Raw genomic sequence first — 16,651 nt, forward strand, 5'->3', positions numbered from 1 at the left:
CAAAGTGAACAAACAGGGTTTTTATTTTAAGTGCAGATAGAGCAATGCAGGGTGAGATGATCGATGAACTGGAATACTGATATGACGATGACTTCGCTGACTTGGCTGGATGAATGTCTTTTGCTGGGATGACAATGACCACAACAGGAGTTCTGGTAAGTAACCGGGAATCAGGTAGCACACGGGTGAGTAGTCTGTAATGTTTGTAAAGACGAGACCGCTTAAATGGTGAAGTTAACGAGGGTGATCGCTGACAGGTGCAGGTGTGAGCCAAGGAGGGTGCTGGGAAATGTAGTGAAGCTGGATGAAGTAACTGGTGACTGTGACACACATGTACTGGTTAAACTCCAATGTAAAAGCGACAATGAACAATCCAGAGGTCAGTTCCAATAGAATATTAATATTAATATCCTATAACAAATAGATGTTTACAAAAAGTTATTAAACTTTCCTTATCAGAAGAACTTCTTCTTCCTGAATGATCTAATGGATTCACTATGCATGCCATAGTATTTTCTCAGAGTTACATGACATTTATTTTTAGACATTATTTCCCCTTGTGTGAGGAAGAACGTTGTTACCGATGGGATGTGTGTAGCTTCCTTGTGGGGCTCTCCCACTAGATGAAATTCCCATCAGTTATTTCAGTTAGACAGGTTCCCGTACTACGAGTCTGAAGATGTCTTCTTACTGGATGGGAACAGATTGACAGGGGGTGGCTCAATGTTCAGCTGGTGTCTGAGTTCATCGAGGTTCTGGTCCCAGCGCCGTTCATAGAAGACGCTCAGAACACATCTGGCACGGCTGCCACTGCGCACAGCCCAAGGTCCCAGAGACTGAACCAGCAACTGTAGACGACTGACTCAAACACATATCAAATTTGACTCGTTACTGTAACATTATGATTTTTGATTAAAACAATTTAAAGACAATACAACAAATTCTATCAAAATGTAAACATTTCTTGCATTACAGTAAATGGTATGCTTAAAAGTGATGAAAATTGTTGCAAAAATATAGAAATGTCTATACAATTATTTTGCTTTTGGGGTGAAATATAACTGAAAATTCTTGATAATTATGCTTTTGAGAGCATCATCCACATATATGTTCAAGGCAAACATTAGAATGTTTCCATGGGACATAATAAATATGATGGTTATTTTAGTACATTAATTTGATTTGAAATCAAATTAAAATCAAATGAATGTACTAAAATAACCATCATATTTAATTGCCCAGATACAGAAATATCTTTCTTACTTCAAAACATTCATCTTCTAAATTTGTTTAAAGATTAAAGATTTCCTGCATTAGGAGGAAGCAGAACATTAACAGCAGGATATACTGTATGAAATATGCTTGTGGTGACATCAGAGCCAGTAAAGCTTAACATCTGGTCAAGAATGACATATGATAATGGAAACATGAACTAAACCATAATATAACATGAACTTAAGAATGGGAAATACTCCGTGAGGACAAATGTTGGTTGTAATCATGAAAAATTTCAGCAGAAGGGGACATACAAATTTACTGTATTCCTGTTATTTTACAATTCAAGATGTAGCAACTCTTCAATTGATAATATGACAAAACACACTTCAGCACTTCAAAATCAATCCAGATGATCACTGTTCTATTTAAATACATTTAACTCATTAGGGACCAAGCCCCGAAGGGGATAGCCCCTATTGTATCCGTTAGTTTTCTTACTCTATAGCGCCACCACCAGTTCAAAAATTCAACATTGAAATTGTTATAACCTTTTAGTTCATTTTCATCTGTACTTCTGAACCAGCTGTTTTTTCATATATGTTCAATTTCTGATGTTTTTACTCTTCCTGCTCTTCACTGCTGTTGCTTCTGCTTCAGGGGCTTGGCCCCGTATTGCTGCTTGCAGCTATATTTTTTATTTGTTATTGGTTAAAGGAATTATGGACATAAAGGAATTTTGCGGTTTCAAACTTAGGGTTAGTTCACCTAAAAAAGTAAATTCTGTCATCAATTACTCATCCTCATATTGTTCCAAACCCTTGCGTTCATCTTTAGAACACAAATTAATGTATGTTTCATGAAATCTAAGAGATTTCTGTCCCTCCATTGAAAGTCTATTTACCCAAAACTCTGGTCTTCAAATGGTCATACAGATTTCGCAAAAGAAATCCTTGTGAAAAAAGACGTGAACGCTTTAAAAGCGTTCAAAAGACGTGAACGCTTTATATGATGAAAATATTTAATTTAGGCTTTTATTCACATAAACATTGATCAGCGAATGCACACAGAGCACTAAAATGTGGTAAATGGAAGCTCAAGCATGTTTGCTTGACGTGTGAGAACCAATGAGGTTAATTCTCGCACGTCACGGCAGCACATTTCAGCTTCCGCAAGAACCAATAAGGTTTTTTCTCATGAATCAAGCAGCACTATTGACTTTCGTCAACCATATTTGATATGCTGTGTATGCTCACTGATCAATGTTTATATGTGAATAAAAGCCTAAATTAATTCTGTTCATTATATAAAGCGATCGTGTCGGAAGACTTGGATTAAACCGCTCGATTCATATGGACTTACTTTACGTTCTCTTAATGAACATTCTGAACCATCCGAGTTTTGGGTAAATAGACTTTTAATTGAGGAACAGAAATCTCTCAGATTTCATTCAAATATCTTTAATTGCGTTTCGAAGATGAATGAAAGTCTTGTGGATTTGGAATGACATGAATAATTGATGACAGGATTACAGTTTTTGGGTGAACTACCCCTTTAAGCTCTGCAGACCTCTAACATTCGGCCAGTTACCACAGAAAATAATGTTGACTCACAATATGTTCACTCACAATGTTGACTCGCTTTGACAGTAATACACTTACTTATAATAAGTTATGTAAAGCTTGTATTTTTGTTAAAGCACTTATATTAATTATTATTATTATTATTATTATTACTTTAAATAATATTAGTAATTGGCAGCATATTACAGTTGCTGTCCACAGAGCTAGGAACATTGAACGCACCTGACAGACAGTCGGAGGGGTCCAAGCGTTGCCCCCAGAACACACATGGGCAGGCCAGTCTGTGCAGCTTCAAACCATTTCACAGCAACCTCACCTGTGGGTAAAGAATAACAGGAAAATCTTTCAAAAGATGAAATATTGTGTTGTGTACTGGCTGTCAGTCTGGAATGTGGCTAATGGATGTTAAAGATCACAAAAAGAGAATGTATTGATGATGACCTCCTAGGGAACTTAATGTAGTTCAGTGACAAAACAGCTTTGATGCAGCATTTAACTTACACAAAACCAAAAGCCTAAAACCTGAACTTCTAAGGGATAGTTCTGGACATATACAACAAATCAAATCTCTAAACACCTGAAAAAGTGGACGTGGTTTGTGTTATGTTACAAAACTCTCACCTAGCATATTGGTGGGCATACCAAGCAAAGTATGCAACAGGTCGTGAACTTCACGATATCGCTGCATGACATACGCTAGCTCTTCATTGTCAACAAACTTCACATCAGCCCTCGAGTCGGGGGTGACTCTCTGAAAAAAGGTGAGATGAAAATGGTTAATTTGGCCTATTTGCATATGTTACATGAAAATTTGTGTGCTTTTCATTTGTCTTACATTTTCTTCTAGAAAACGGAGATACTCTCTTCCTAAAGTCCCATCTGGCAAAGCAGACATCTGAGTGAGGTCTAATGTAGATAAGCGAATCCTTGGACGCTCTCTAAAGACAAAATTTGAAGATAAAGGTAGTATTAAAGCAGTGTGGATTACCAAGGAGATTGGATGTCCATTATGGATGATGATGGTCAAAGTACATACACGAGAATAGTGCAACCTTCAGAGTCATTTCTCATCCGATCCCTTAACTTGATCAGGGCCTGGTGCCCTGTGGTTTCCCCGAGCACTGCAACCATATCTGTTTTGGTAAAATATGTTAATATACATGCATGTTTTGAATTATGGGGATTACTGTAAGAATTCCAGCTCGCATGATTTAGGAAATACCAAAAAAAAAACACACATTTAAACCTGTTAAAGGCTGTTGCGGAGTGATGTTTGGTTAAATTTGCGGACTTTCCACCCACTAATACTGAAAAGGAAACTAACAACTGTAACTGTAATCAAGAATCCAATATGCAATCATCACAACAGTATAAGTTAACATAATCCAGTATCATGTATAGCCTCACCATGTCTGTAGGGGTTCTTTAGGGCAGCCACTCCAGAACCTACAGCCAGAATAGCCTTCTGGACCGAGCTCGTTGGGATGTGGCTAGGATACAACCTTCCATCGTACTGCTGTGAGCCTGAGCTTGTGTACTGCTGTCCGGTGAGTACTGAGTACAGAAGAGAGAGCGTTGGCTCTGAAGTTGAACAAATCCTAAAAGTGATCACAGTAAACAGACTCAACAACTCTAAATCCATAGTCCTGTGATGAACTATCATGCCTGCAACCTTACTCTGTTGTCATTGTCGTGAAGCTTAAACTTAATTCACTATAAAATGTAGACTAAATCAAAAGAAGGAGAAAAAAAACATTCATATTTTGTATAAAGAAAGAAAAGGATGGTTTAAGACAATTAAAAAAATGTACATAGTTAAATTATATATATATATTTTTTTATTTTTTTTCCTCCATTCTGTCCCCTGATGGGAGTTTGGGTTCCATCGCCTCTGGCTTGCTTAGTTGGGGACACTTTAAAATTCAACAATATTATTGATCTGACTGTACTGAGGCTGTTGTATGAGAACAGAACTGAGATGGATGATGACATTATTTTCACAGAACTGCTTTATAGATAAAATTAACTCAATTATTAACTAGAGATCTTTACAACGGAACTGAATCAACACTGAACTGAATTGGGCTGAACAACAGCCTTCGGCTGAAAAGGCATCATTTTCCTGTTATCACTGTAAAGCTGCTTTGAAACAATCTGTATTGTATAAAGTGCAATAAATAAAGGTGACTTAAAGGCAGTACAACAAAAACAAATACAACAACCCCATTTCCAAAAAAGTTGGGACATTTTGTAAAATGCAATAAAATCAAGAATCTTTCAGATTATTACATAACAGTACAGTAAAAGTACAGAGAAGATTTTCAATGTTTTTACTGACCAACATAATTGTATTTTGTAAATATAAACAAATTTTGATTTTCATGGCTGCAACACATTCCCAAAAAATTGGCACAGAGGTTTGTTTAACACTGTGTCACATCAACTTTCCTTTTAATTACACTTTTTAATCATTTGGGAACTGAGGATACTAATTGTTGCAGTAAACAATTTGCAAGTGGAATTTTTGCCCAATCTCGCCTGATACAAGACAGCTGCTCAACAGTCCGTGGTCATTGTTTTCTGATTTTTCTTTTCATGATTGGCCATACATTTTCAATAAGAGACAGATCTGGACTATAGAGGATGTGACAGACTGCAGGCAGGCAGTCAATCACATCCTCTATACGTATGGTAGAGTGTCTACGAAATCACTCTGTTGTAGCATGTGGTGAATGAGGCCTGGCACCATCTTGCTTCCCAGGAAAGATGTAATCCTGATGTCATTAAATGTACAATTCCAATATATGCCTTTCACATCAATGGTACCTTCACACACATGCAAGACACCCATTCCGTTTGCACTGATGCACCCCATTCCATGACGGATAAAATACTGAGTCTGGTTGGTCGCTTTAATCTTTGGGACTGAGAACACATTATGAACATTATTTCTGGTAGAAGGTGAAAGACCTAATTACTTTGCAATCTCGCATTGAGAAATGTGATTTTTGAATTGTTTGAAAATTAAATTTGGCACAGTGGTGAGCCATGACCCATCTTTGCTTGCAAAGACTGAATCTATGGTGAATGCTTCTTTTATATCCAATCACGAAACCCTCACCTATTACCAATTCACCAGCTAATTGTGGATGGGTTCAAAAGTTCAACTTCGACATTCTGTAATCTTTTTCACATTTATTTAACCTCTGTCCCATCTTTTTGAGTGTGTTGAAGCCATCAAAACATGTTTATATTTACAAAATACAATTAATTTGGCCCGTAAAAACATTGACATTTTTTTTCTTTGTATTGTCAGTTAAATAAAGGTTCAAGAGAAAATACAAATCACACATTCTTGTCCCAACTTTTCTGGAATTGGTTGTATTGATGTATAAAACCGTCATGAAAATAATGTCACTATACAAAACAGCTTAATGGTCCACAACATCATTTTATTTTATTTTTAGATTTTTTCCACCCATCTTCAAAATAGGATGAGCTGTTGGTTGGCTTGCTTAGTTTGGGGACACTTATTATCCAGTAATATTGTTGATATGACTGTACTGACACTTAGACAACCAATAAACTAAGCTGGACAATGACATCACTGTTTTCTGCAGAGTTGCTTTATAGCTGAATTGAACTATAATAGATAAAGTCTTTGAACCAAACTGAACCAACACTGACTTCAGATAAACAATGACACTATTGTATTTTTTTTTTTTAGAGCTGCTTTGCTTAGAGCAGAGTTTAATTTTATTAGCACCACGGATAATTTTTTTCTGTTTATCACCATAAAGCTGCACTGAAATGATCTGTACTGTATAAAGCACTATATAAATAAAGGTGACTTGATTACTAAATAATCTACTGTAAAAATGAAAGAAAACCAAAGCACATACGCATAGCAACATAACCATTAAGGAATTTAAACTTTTTTTTTTTTGTGAAGCAGCATGTCTAACATTGTTTCTGAGGAAAGATGCTGAATATTTAGTTATGTGGAGACTGTGGGGCACTAGCATCAATGAAGCACTAATGATGTGTTAGCGCCTTTATACATTCTAGTAAGGAAAATCTTCATAGACAAAAGATGCATCCATATAATTTGTGTAAATTACAGAGGTCAGTCAGTTTAGGTGTGTCGAATTAAATGGTCTGTATAAATAAATTTGTTAAAAGTTGTTTTGACGATTCACAGATTCATTGGTGCTAAGAGGTATGACAACCCTTTTGGTAGCTGAATTGGGAATTTCCTTTTGCTTTTTAGTCATTTTAAGACTTTTAAGTCTTGGTAACACTTTACTTGAAGGGGTGTGCATAAAACTGACATGATACCTTCATAATCATGACATGACACATGTCATGAATATGAAGGAGGTTTTATGCATGTTTATGACAACTGTCATTAAGTGTCATTCGCTCAATTCTTAATTTTTTTAATGCAAATATGACATTGTTTGAGATGTCTTTGTTATGACAACTTGACATAAACCAATACATCATAACCTGTCATAAATGTGTCATAAACATGATTAATTATTAAACTTAAGAAACTACTTAGCTTTATGGGTTAGCATTACATTGAACTGTCATGTGGTTGGTTTCGACATTGGCTGTCATGAGGCCATTATAACTGTGCCATGAATATATTTCTGACCACTTCCCCTCCCCCCCAGTATTCCATAATTAGTTATAAAATAATGCAATGTCAAAATGTCATGACAAAGACACTGACAGGTTATGATGCATTGGTTTATGTTAAGTCGTCATAACAAAGACATCTCAAACAATGTCACCTCTGCATTAAAAATGACATAATTGACAATTTTCATTAACATGCATACAACCTCCTTCATATTCATGACATGTGTTGTGTCATGTCATGATTATGAAGGTGTCATGTCAGTCTTATGCACACCCCTTCAAGTAAAGTGTTACCCCAGTCTTTTTACACACCGAACTAGCACATAACTATTACTGCTCAACAATTTTTAGCTAAACGCGATGATCACGCGAATCATTTAAATAAAAGATAACTATCAAACACAGCACGACAGATTGTTAGACGAAATACAATATTTGGTGCTGGTTGTCAGCTGGTGTAGGTTAATTGGTACGATATACAGTAGTTTAAATCTGTCGCTTGTTGACATGCAAGGCAACCCCAAACACTGCATTTCAACTAGTACATTTTGTAAACAATCAAGAAGCCTACGTTGTGCTGGATGACAGACGGACCAGCATATTGTTGGTCTAACGTTTCACAGAACTGGTTAGCCAGTGAGCTACTTGCAAGGTCAGACATTTTTGCAATAAAACATACTTCTACGCTATTATACCGCGCAATTTTGCAGATAGCATCTAATTATGAAAGTAGTTGAACTCTAAAAACGTATTAAAATACCTCCAAATGAACGTCGACAATAATATCCTCGAGAGGTTTTAAAAATTCTACGGAAATAACCCGGTAGCCCACACATCATAGTGGTTGAAGGGACTGCACTGCGAGGAGGAACTGTGCTGCTCCTTGCTAACATACTCATCATACTCTTATTTTATAGGCTTAGCTCGGTCTACTGTGGGCGTGTATATAATGGGCCACACCTACTGTTCATAACACGATTCGAGAACACTGACGGTTAGTTTTTTTCCCCCCACAGTATTTGCTAGTATTTGGTGAGTAACTTTAAAATATTTTCTCAGTTGCTTCTATATTCACATTGAGTGTGCCGAAATCGTGACATGTTGCCTGTAGTTGGACAGTGTGCGCGCGCAGTGTGTGGAAGCTCGAGCGAGTTGCCATTTTTACCCTCTCACTCGGAGAGTAAGAAAGCTACCTAGATACATTGCTTTTAACTGCTAGTTATTATTATTAAATTGGTTTATATGTCTTTTCAGGCACTTGATACACATATCTCGTGTAATCTGTTGATTTTATTTTATTAATATCTTTTGAACGTTTTAGTGGTTGTAACTCGGGAAAAATATTTTGTTTACACCAAGGTGAACACTCGCAGGCTACAATTTAGGCCCAGACTAGATGACTTTGGACAGACACGAGATTTTTTTGTGAGTTGATTTAACGTTAAACTGAATCAGGCTGGCGGTTTAAAGTTGCGCAAAATGTCTGTCAGTTGATAGGATGTGGTTAAACAGAGCTGAACATACTTCCTACTTCAGCTTTAGATAATATAACGACAAAAGATTTAAAATGGAAGGTTTGAAGTTTTAATAACTAAAAGGAAATTGTAATTGGTAAAAAAAACAAAAAAAAAAAACAACAACAACTGTGTTTACTATCCAGTGTATAGCTTTATATCTATAGTCAACTATAGCCATGTCCAAATTATGCACTTTAAAGTTATATATATAGGGTGTTAAATAAATTGTCAAAATTAAATTGTCTAAAAAATGGGATGTTAAATAAATGCCAACTAGCTTTAGTTTTAGTATATTAAAATTAATAAAAAAAAGTGTTCAAACGAAAGTGTTAAAATATTTGTAATTCACAACTCTGTGCTAATTCATCTAGCTAGCCTTACTCATGACAATACAACTGGACATAATTAGCACACATATATCATTTTATATAAACTACTAGGTCACACTTTAATTTAGGTGTCTAACTGTACTTGCATCAAATAATACAATAATTGCTGTAGCTTTTATCACGGTATACGGTATTATGACGATATTATAACAAAAAGAACTCTTAGCACAAATACAGAACGCAACACTAAAAAATTATAAAGTTTCAAACAGATTAAAGTGCAAAATAAAGAACAATAGTTATCACTTTACAATAAGGTCTCATTAGTTAATGTTAGTTAATGCATTAACTAATATTAAAAATGAGCAATGGCTACATTTGTTTGTTACAGATGTTATTATTCTTTGTTAATGTTAGGTAAAAAATACAATTGATCATTGTTAGTTCATGTCAGCTCAGGTCAATTAAATAACAGTTACAACTTTTGATTTTAATATGTATTATTAAATGTTGAAATTAAGTAAGATTAATAAATGCTTTAGTAGTATTTTTCATTGTCAGTTTATGTTAAAGATGCTCTAAGCGATGTCACGCAAAATGTTTTTTAGGCTAAAACATTTTTTGTCACATACAGCAAACATCTCCTCACCATCCGCTAGCTTCCTGTCCCCTGAACACACTGTAAAAAAACGCGGTCTCTGTAGACACCCCAGGCTCCACAAACGGCAAGAAAATCAAACTGTGCTAACCTGCACCAAGAAACATAACAAACTGTTCCAACAAATACCCCACAAGAATGATTTGGTTAGTTAGTTAGCCAACATCACTTTACAAATTGACCTCACCAAATTACTTGTCTGGCCTGCGTAATACATAATTTTTAGTCGCTTTCGCGTATCCATGCGAACTGGAATCATTTTGATAACTTTTTATATCTGTACAGAGGTAAAGGGAAGGGAAGGAGGCCTTCACAGGGGAGAGACTAGTTGACACTTCAGGGCTGCGTTGTCGTCGTGTCCAGGCGCAGGTCCTTCATCAAATCCGGATACGGCCTGGATCCGGTGGACTACGGTAAACCTCGGGATAAACAGAAAGACTAATATTAGCAAAGATGCCATTCTTCTTATGATGTAATGAGTACATCAGGTGTTATGGGAAGTGTTCCCGGTTCTGGCTGACCTAGTTTATGCAGCCTAACATTGAATTATAGAAGTTGATAATGTGTTATGTGTATGCTAGGTTAAAGAGATGTGTTTTTTGTCTAGATTTGAACTGACAGAGTGTGTCTGCTTCCCGAACAATATTAGGAAGACTGTTCCAAAGTTTAGGTGCTAAATTGGAAAAGGATCTACCACCAGCAGTCGATTTTGATATTCTAGGTATTATCTATAGGGATGGGCATTTTTCAAAAATATTGTATTTGAATATTTGGGCTCATAAAAATCAAATATTCATTTATTTAAATTACATTTAATAAATATATTAGGCTATTTATTAAATTGATTAAGTTATTACATTTATTAAACGATATTTTTTAAGTTTTTGTCACCATTTCTGAACAAGCTAACGATTAGGCAATATACACATTAAGCTTATATTTTAAGGTTTTCTTTTAGTTGAAAACAAACAATATGTGTAAACAAAAAATAAGAACAAAAGCATTTAAGCTCAAGCAGCGCGAACGAAAAAAAAAAAACGCTAATAAAGCAGACTGCACAGTTATCATACAGACCGTACACATGCACTGGAGTCAGCATATGGTTATCGTGTTTATATTGTTTCACATGTTCATGTTGTTGATAAAAACAATAATATCCACACGCTCGAGTGAGAAAACGCGCTGCGCTGACTGACGTTGCAGAGACACAAAGATAACGGTTTGCTAAGCGAAGTTTCTAAAAGCACTTTGCGTTTTCTGTTCTTAAACCTGTCTCCCTCAACGAAACTTAAGGAAAGTATATGTCTCAAAATTATTATTTTTATCAGAAGATATATCTGATCATTGTTTACCTGCAGTCGTTAATGCAGTGATGGACAGCTGTCTTTCCTCAGTCTACTGCTGTTTGGATTTCATGTGATTTCTCATTGTGGTGGTGATATTATGATAACTCATTTCATTAATTAATTTGATTAAAAGTACTTCCATTTTGTAATATCATTTTCATCTAAGTAATTCCAAACTTCGCGAGGCAGACATTATGTGATCAAATTCAATCAACACTCTGCACATTGCCACCCAATGCATTGAGTTATAACTGCGAGTTAGTGCTTGGGATTTATCATGGATTCACTACATTAACGGCCAGCAAAGCAACGTAGTAAAATTCAATAAAAATCAAATAAAAATTACAGATCGAATATTCGAAAATTCGAATACATCCCTAATTATCAACTGGCCAACATTTTGAGATCGCAATAGACGTGAAGGACTATTATGCGTTAAGAGCTCGCTCAAGTACTGGGGAGCTAAACCTTTTAGTGCTTTGTAAGTAATCAGCAATATTTAAAAAATGTATGCAATGTTTAATAGGGAGCCAATGCAGTGTTGACAGAACTGGGCTAATATGTTCATACTTCCTGGTTCTAGTAAGAACTCTACCTGCTGCGTTTTGGACCAGCTGTAGGCTAGTTTGTTTATTATGCGTGCAGGGCAACCACCCAGTAGAGCATTACAATAATCTAGCCTTTAGGTCATGAATGCATTAACTAACTGTTCCGTTAGTTATGAAATGAAAGATTGATATCTAAGAGCACATCCAGGTTCCTAACTGACGACGAAGACTTGACAGAGCATCTATCAAGTGTTAGACAGTATTCTAGATTATTACGTGCAGAGGTTTTTGGTTCAATAATTAGAATCTCTGTTTTTTTCAGAATTAAATAGTAGGAAATTACTAGTCATCCAGTTTTTTTTTATATCAGCTAGGCATTGCGTTAATTAAGTTTCGTCAGGGTGCACAAAATATACAGCTGAGTATCATCAGCATAACAGTGAAAACTAATGCCATGCTTCCTAATGATATTTCTTAAGGGTAACATGTACAGTGTGTGTGCCCACAATGTACATTTTGTGCATATTAAACGGTTGATGGGAAAAGTATTCTTAAAATAAGAATAATATTCTAAAATGCAGAATAATTTGTAATGAATAATTACAAATTCACAGTATTTTGAAGTGCCCATGATAACAATATCATGCATGTAGAGCTGCACAACTCTGGATAAATCTGGAGAATCGCAATTTTAATTTAGCATTTATTTTATTTTATTTTTTTTATTTACCTTTTCCCCGCAGCCTTCTTGGAAATAATGATGGTCCTCAGATCCGTCTTACCCATTGAAGGCTGCGGTTGAGAGTGCCAGCCCGACCCCCATCTTTTAGTGGGGGCTCGTGAGCAAACGCTCTGCTTCTGTGGACATATGTTTGGCATAAGTTCCCACGCTGCCAAGAGAACCGGTCTCTCAAGACTAGTTTAGGTGTTACTCGAGCGACCAATTCGGTGCCCCGAAGCGGCGAAGTGGCAGGGAACAGCCAAACTGATTGCTCTGAGGCCCTCCTCAGAGGGGGTGAGCATCCCAGTGCCGCTACGTTTCTGGGCGAACATGGAGATATGGGCTTGTTGGAGACCGTTGTGCCCCGAAGCACACAAGGTGGTGGGGTTGGCAGAACGCCCCCCTGAAGGCATCAAAGGGAAATGGGCACTGTATAGTGAGGTGTTAACCACTTCACTTCCCCCCAAAGGGGACTGCTCTCTTCGCAAAGCCTTTTTTCGAGATAATCATGGTCCTCAGATCTGTCTTATCCCAAGACGACTACAGCTGAGATTACTAAAGGAACCAGCCTCTTGAAACTGGTCTCTAGCATAGCTCGAGTAGCCAATCCAGTGTCCTGAAACGGATGACTGGCAGGAAACAACCGAGGTGGCCCCTCTTAAAACCTTCCTCCTGCGAGTCAGACACTGAGACTAGAACTCACTGGAGACCGCTGCGGTTGGCAGAACGGCCCCTGAAGGCACCAAAGGGAGATGGGCACCGTATAATGAGGTGTTAGGCCCCGATCACACCTAACGCAGGTTAGGTCGTTTGCAGGTTCGAAAACGCAAGGTGCACAGCACTGAACCATCACAGCAGTGCGCTGCGTTTTTTATGTTGCTAGGCAACCACTGAAACAGATGTCCTGTCAGTCAAGTAAACGTCAAATCAGCCTTTTATTAACTTTATTTACTTTCTGTTAACATTGTGGTGGTTACGGTTCGTGAAGTCGTTAAGCTCCTGGTAACCCGTGAGAGCACCACAAGTTTATCCTCCATCATCGCAATCTCCGGCCGTTCAAGCAACTGTAGCTTTTATCACTAAAACGGAAGACCCGCCTCTCCATTCATTCAATTGGACAGTGGAAAAAAACGCGATGACGTCGGGTGCTTTTTCCGCTCGGAGTTGCTTTTTTTTTCAACTGCAAAAACGTGAGGCGCAGCAGGCACATAAACAGCGTGCAGAACGCTCACTGCCATAGGAAACCAATTGAAAAAAGGCGCCTCTCACTGCAAAAAACACGTCAGGTATGATCGAGGCCTTATCCATTTCCCCCCAGGAATTTCACCATTTATTTCCTCAGAATTAAATGCAGCCAAAGATCAACCAGACAAGTAAACACGGCCTGGATGAAAGGCTGAATAGTATATTAATACAGACATCTAATTCCTCAAAGATCAGATGAGTACATATTATTTAATTTAATTTTCCAATGTTTGGTCTGGGTGCGCTTTATAGCTTCCTGCCATGACGTCACCTGCCTATACGCCATTGGACTGATTTCACAAGTGCTTTACGACACAATCATGCAGTGTGTTCCCACAGCGTCAATCTCGACGCAACACGAGTTCCCTTGAAAGGGAACAGTGCCTCTTTTGCGGCTTAATGCACTTTTTATACCAACCGCATTTTACAACTGCATTAAAAATGTAGGCGTGCTAATATTTTCTAATAGTTAATGCAGTAATTTAACAGCAGTTAATACAATAAAGGGTATGGCAATTGGTAACAAAAGCAAACAGTAGACCTGAAAAAGAAAACGTGGGGACTGAAGGTGTATCAGGCGTAGCCCTCCTCAGTCAACTGTAAATTCTTATTTTGGTCTTCACTAAATATGTCATATAATGGAAGTAAAATGTGTTGTAAATGTAATTTCATGTTGACTTTAAACAATTTTGTTCTGTTGTTCTGATAAGTTGTGCTCTACATTTTTACAGATGATAAGCACTGCTGGCACTGTGGGTAAATGGAAGGCAATGGCACGTCCATCTTTACCATCCTCTTTGGACTCCACATTGCCTGGGATATCTCGAGAAGTGTTGTCGGTGTCCATGGAACCAAAATATCAATGCCAGCAATGCAAAGAGATTCTTAGGAAACCTTTCCAAGCACAGTGTGGACATCGCTTCTGTGTGTTCTGTTTCAAACAACTCACCAGGTACCCAGGGCAACCTTCCGCCTCATGCTCTGCATTAATTGCCACCCTCTCCATGGACATTCCCAATCTCTTTAATCTACCACTGCACTGTAGCTAGATGGAAAAAATCCCTCCTTTTGCTTGATGTTCATCCACTCTTTTGCCTCTTAACCCAAAGGGTTCTCCTTGCATCTGGATATACTACCTATGTGGATATGTCTTTGGTGAGCTTTACCTTGGTGTCATTCATTTGGCTATATTAATTATTGTCAACGTTTAGTTGTTATCCTATTAGGACAAGTATTTATATGATACAACTAGGGCTGTCACTAACGACTATTTTGGTAATCGAGTAATTGGTTGATTATTTTGATGATAAATCGAGTAATCAAATACTTTTTTGTGGTAATAAAAATATACCTAAGTGAACAATAGCCTTTAAAATGACTTAAATTACATATGTAATAACAAGCAGGCAAAATAATTTGTTAAAATAAAGTATCAAATGCAAGTAATCATAAGGTTTTATTGAACAACACTGAACAACAATCAAATTATTTACATTACTTTTAATAACAAATGCCTGCAGAGGGTGCCAACGGCCTGGTGATTGTTGTTGTTACACTTTACAGCATGATCAAATCCTCATTTAATATTGGCCTATCAACATTTATTCTAATGTGTACTTAATATTTAATATGTGTCCAACTCTTTATGATAGAAATGGTATAGCCACTGTAATTTCTTGAACAATAACATGTGGACATCAAAACATGCAAACTCAGAGCGAGGGTTTAAACTTTTATTTTGAAATCGTGATGAACAACAATTTGCATATTTAGAAACATATTGATGTATTCTCCTGTGTTGGTGAAATTGCACACATTGGGTTCCTAGATGAACGTTACAGTATAAGCAACCCAAACTTAAAAAGGTTGAAAAGTTTGTTAACCGAGCTGTCGAGCTCGACAAGCTCCAGGCATGTAAATGATAAAAGTGCAACACTTTGCAATAAACGCAAAGCGCGTCAGACTTCATATGCTTTCCCAAATGCACATTATTGGAAACACAAACAAACAGCACATGCAGAGACGGAGTTCATGAGGTGCAGCATTTACTTTGAACGGAGCCGCCCTGAGCCGCTGGAAGAAATGCGTAACATGCATGCATCTATATATTAAAGCGTTACGTACATACATGGGTAAATTTCAGTCAAGGACTTTTTTTAAACTGAGCGCTCGATTTTAATCGAGTAATCATGACAGCCCTAGATACTATAATACTAGATAACTAATGCTGTGTTTATAGTTATTTATTAATGAATGGGTATTTTATTACCCACTTTGTAGCATTCATACTAAAATTACAACCATAGCAAATTTTTTTAAATAAATTCAAAAGTGGTTGAATTAATTGTCCATGACTGTGAATTAAATTTGCTGTTTGAAAAGCATGCCAAAAAAGCTATTTTTCTAAATTCTAGCTATATACCAGTGGAGTAATACAAATAATTAAAAAAAGCTTATTGCTTTTATAAAAAAATATTTTCTTGATACTTAACAACACATGTAAGAACATGAGGTCCCTGTCACACCCATCCTCAGTCATCACCCGATGCATTACCCAACCACCACACATTTTGTATAACTTCCACATCATTTCTGACAGCTCATTAGTAGAGACTGAAAACCTGAATTGAGTGTTATCGATAGGGGACATATTCAGGACAGAAATGAGAAATACCAGGATTGTCTTACTATAAGGAGATGAGAGGGTGTGTATCTCTTACCATTGGAGAAAGTGTAACGGCTAACTTGGATCACGTGAGGCACCTCAGCCTATGTTGTAATGGCAGTGACGTCAGTTCCCGCTGTTCAAAGTTTTAAGACAGTCAGTTATAATTTACGTTAA

The 16,651-nt window shown here is 37.0% G+C and overlaps 2 protein-coding genes and 1 long non-coding RNA gene across 11 annotated transcripts in view; 1 reads left to right on the forward strand and 2 right to left on the reverse strand.

The window, feature by feature from the left end:
• On the reverse strand, window positions 1-8,445 carry coq4 (coenzyme Q4 homolog). 4 transcript variants are annotated; one of them, XR_014030208.1, is made up of 9 exons: window positions 8,206-8,445; window positions 4,206-4,352; window positions 4,037-4,105; window positions 3,835-3,931; window positions 3,634-3,736; window positions 3,420-3,549; window positions 3,021-3,114; window positions 582-858; window positions 7-320 (listed from the first exon to the last, which is right to left on the reverse strand). XR_014030208.1 is itself a non-coding variant. In XM_081365600.1 (8 exons), exons 1-8 carry the CDS (start codon window positions 8,345-8,347, stop codon window positions 666-668), a joined length of 975 nt encoding a protein of 324 aa, XP_081221726.1. In that variant the 5' UTR covers window positions 8,348-8,445; the 3' UTR covers window positions 3-665. The 4 variants fall into 4 exon arrangements, 2 of the variants coding, with proteins under 2 accessions (XP_081221726.1, XP_081221727.1); XR_014030207.1 differs by lacking the exon at window positions 4,037-4,105 and having other exon boundaries at window positions 1-320; XM_081365600.1 differs by having other exon boundaries at window positions 3-858.
• traf2b (Tnf receptor-associated factor 2b) overlaps window positions 8,382-16,651 on the forward strand; it is a 24,142-nt gene continuing 15,872 nt past the window's right edge. For 2 of the 6 annotated variants that reach the window (XM_081365594.1, XM_081365596.1), the window contains exons 1-3: window positions 8,406-8,477; window positions 10,235-10,362; window positions 14,541-14,761. In XM_081365594.1, coding sequence (XP_081221720.1) covers window positions 14,541-14,761 — 221 coding nt within the window. In that variant the 5' untranslated portion in view covers window positions 8,406-8,477; window positions 10,235-10,362. Of the gene's footprint in view, window positions 8,478-10,234; window positions 10,363-14,540; window positions 14,762-14,918; window positions 14,965-16,651 lie in introns of all 6 variants that reach the window. The other 4 variants (XM_081365597.1, XM_081365598.1, XM_081365593.1 and 1 more) reach the window with 2 other exon arrangements.
• LOC308690860 overlaps window positions 9,097-16,651 on the reverse strand; it is a 9,187-nt gene continuing 1,632 nt past the window's right edge. The window contains exons 2-3 of the long non-coding RNA XR_014030211.1: window positions 16,530-16,610; window positions 9,097-10,368 (exon numbers count right to left, since the gene is read on the reverse strand). This is a non-coding gene — a long non-coding RNA (uncharacterized lncRNA). The remainder of the gene's footprint in view (window positions 10,369-16,529; window positions 16,611-16,651) is intronic.

This window comes from Scardinius erythrophthalmus (assembly GCF_964197995.2).
Source record: "Scardinius erythrophthalmus genome assembly, chromosome: 5".
Lineage (NCBI taxonomy): Eukaryota > Metazoa > Chordata > Actinopteri > Cypriniformes > Leuciscidae > Scardinius > Scardinius erythrophthalmus.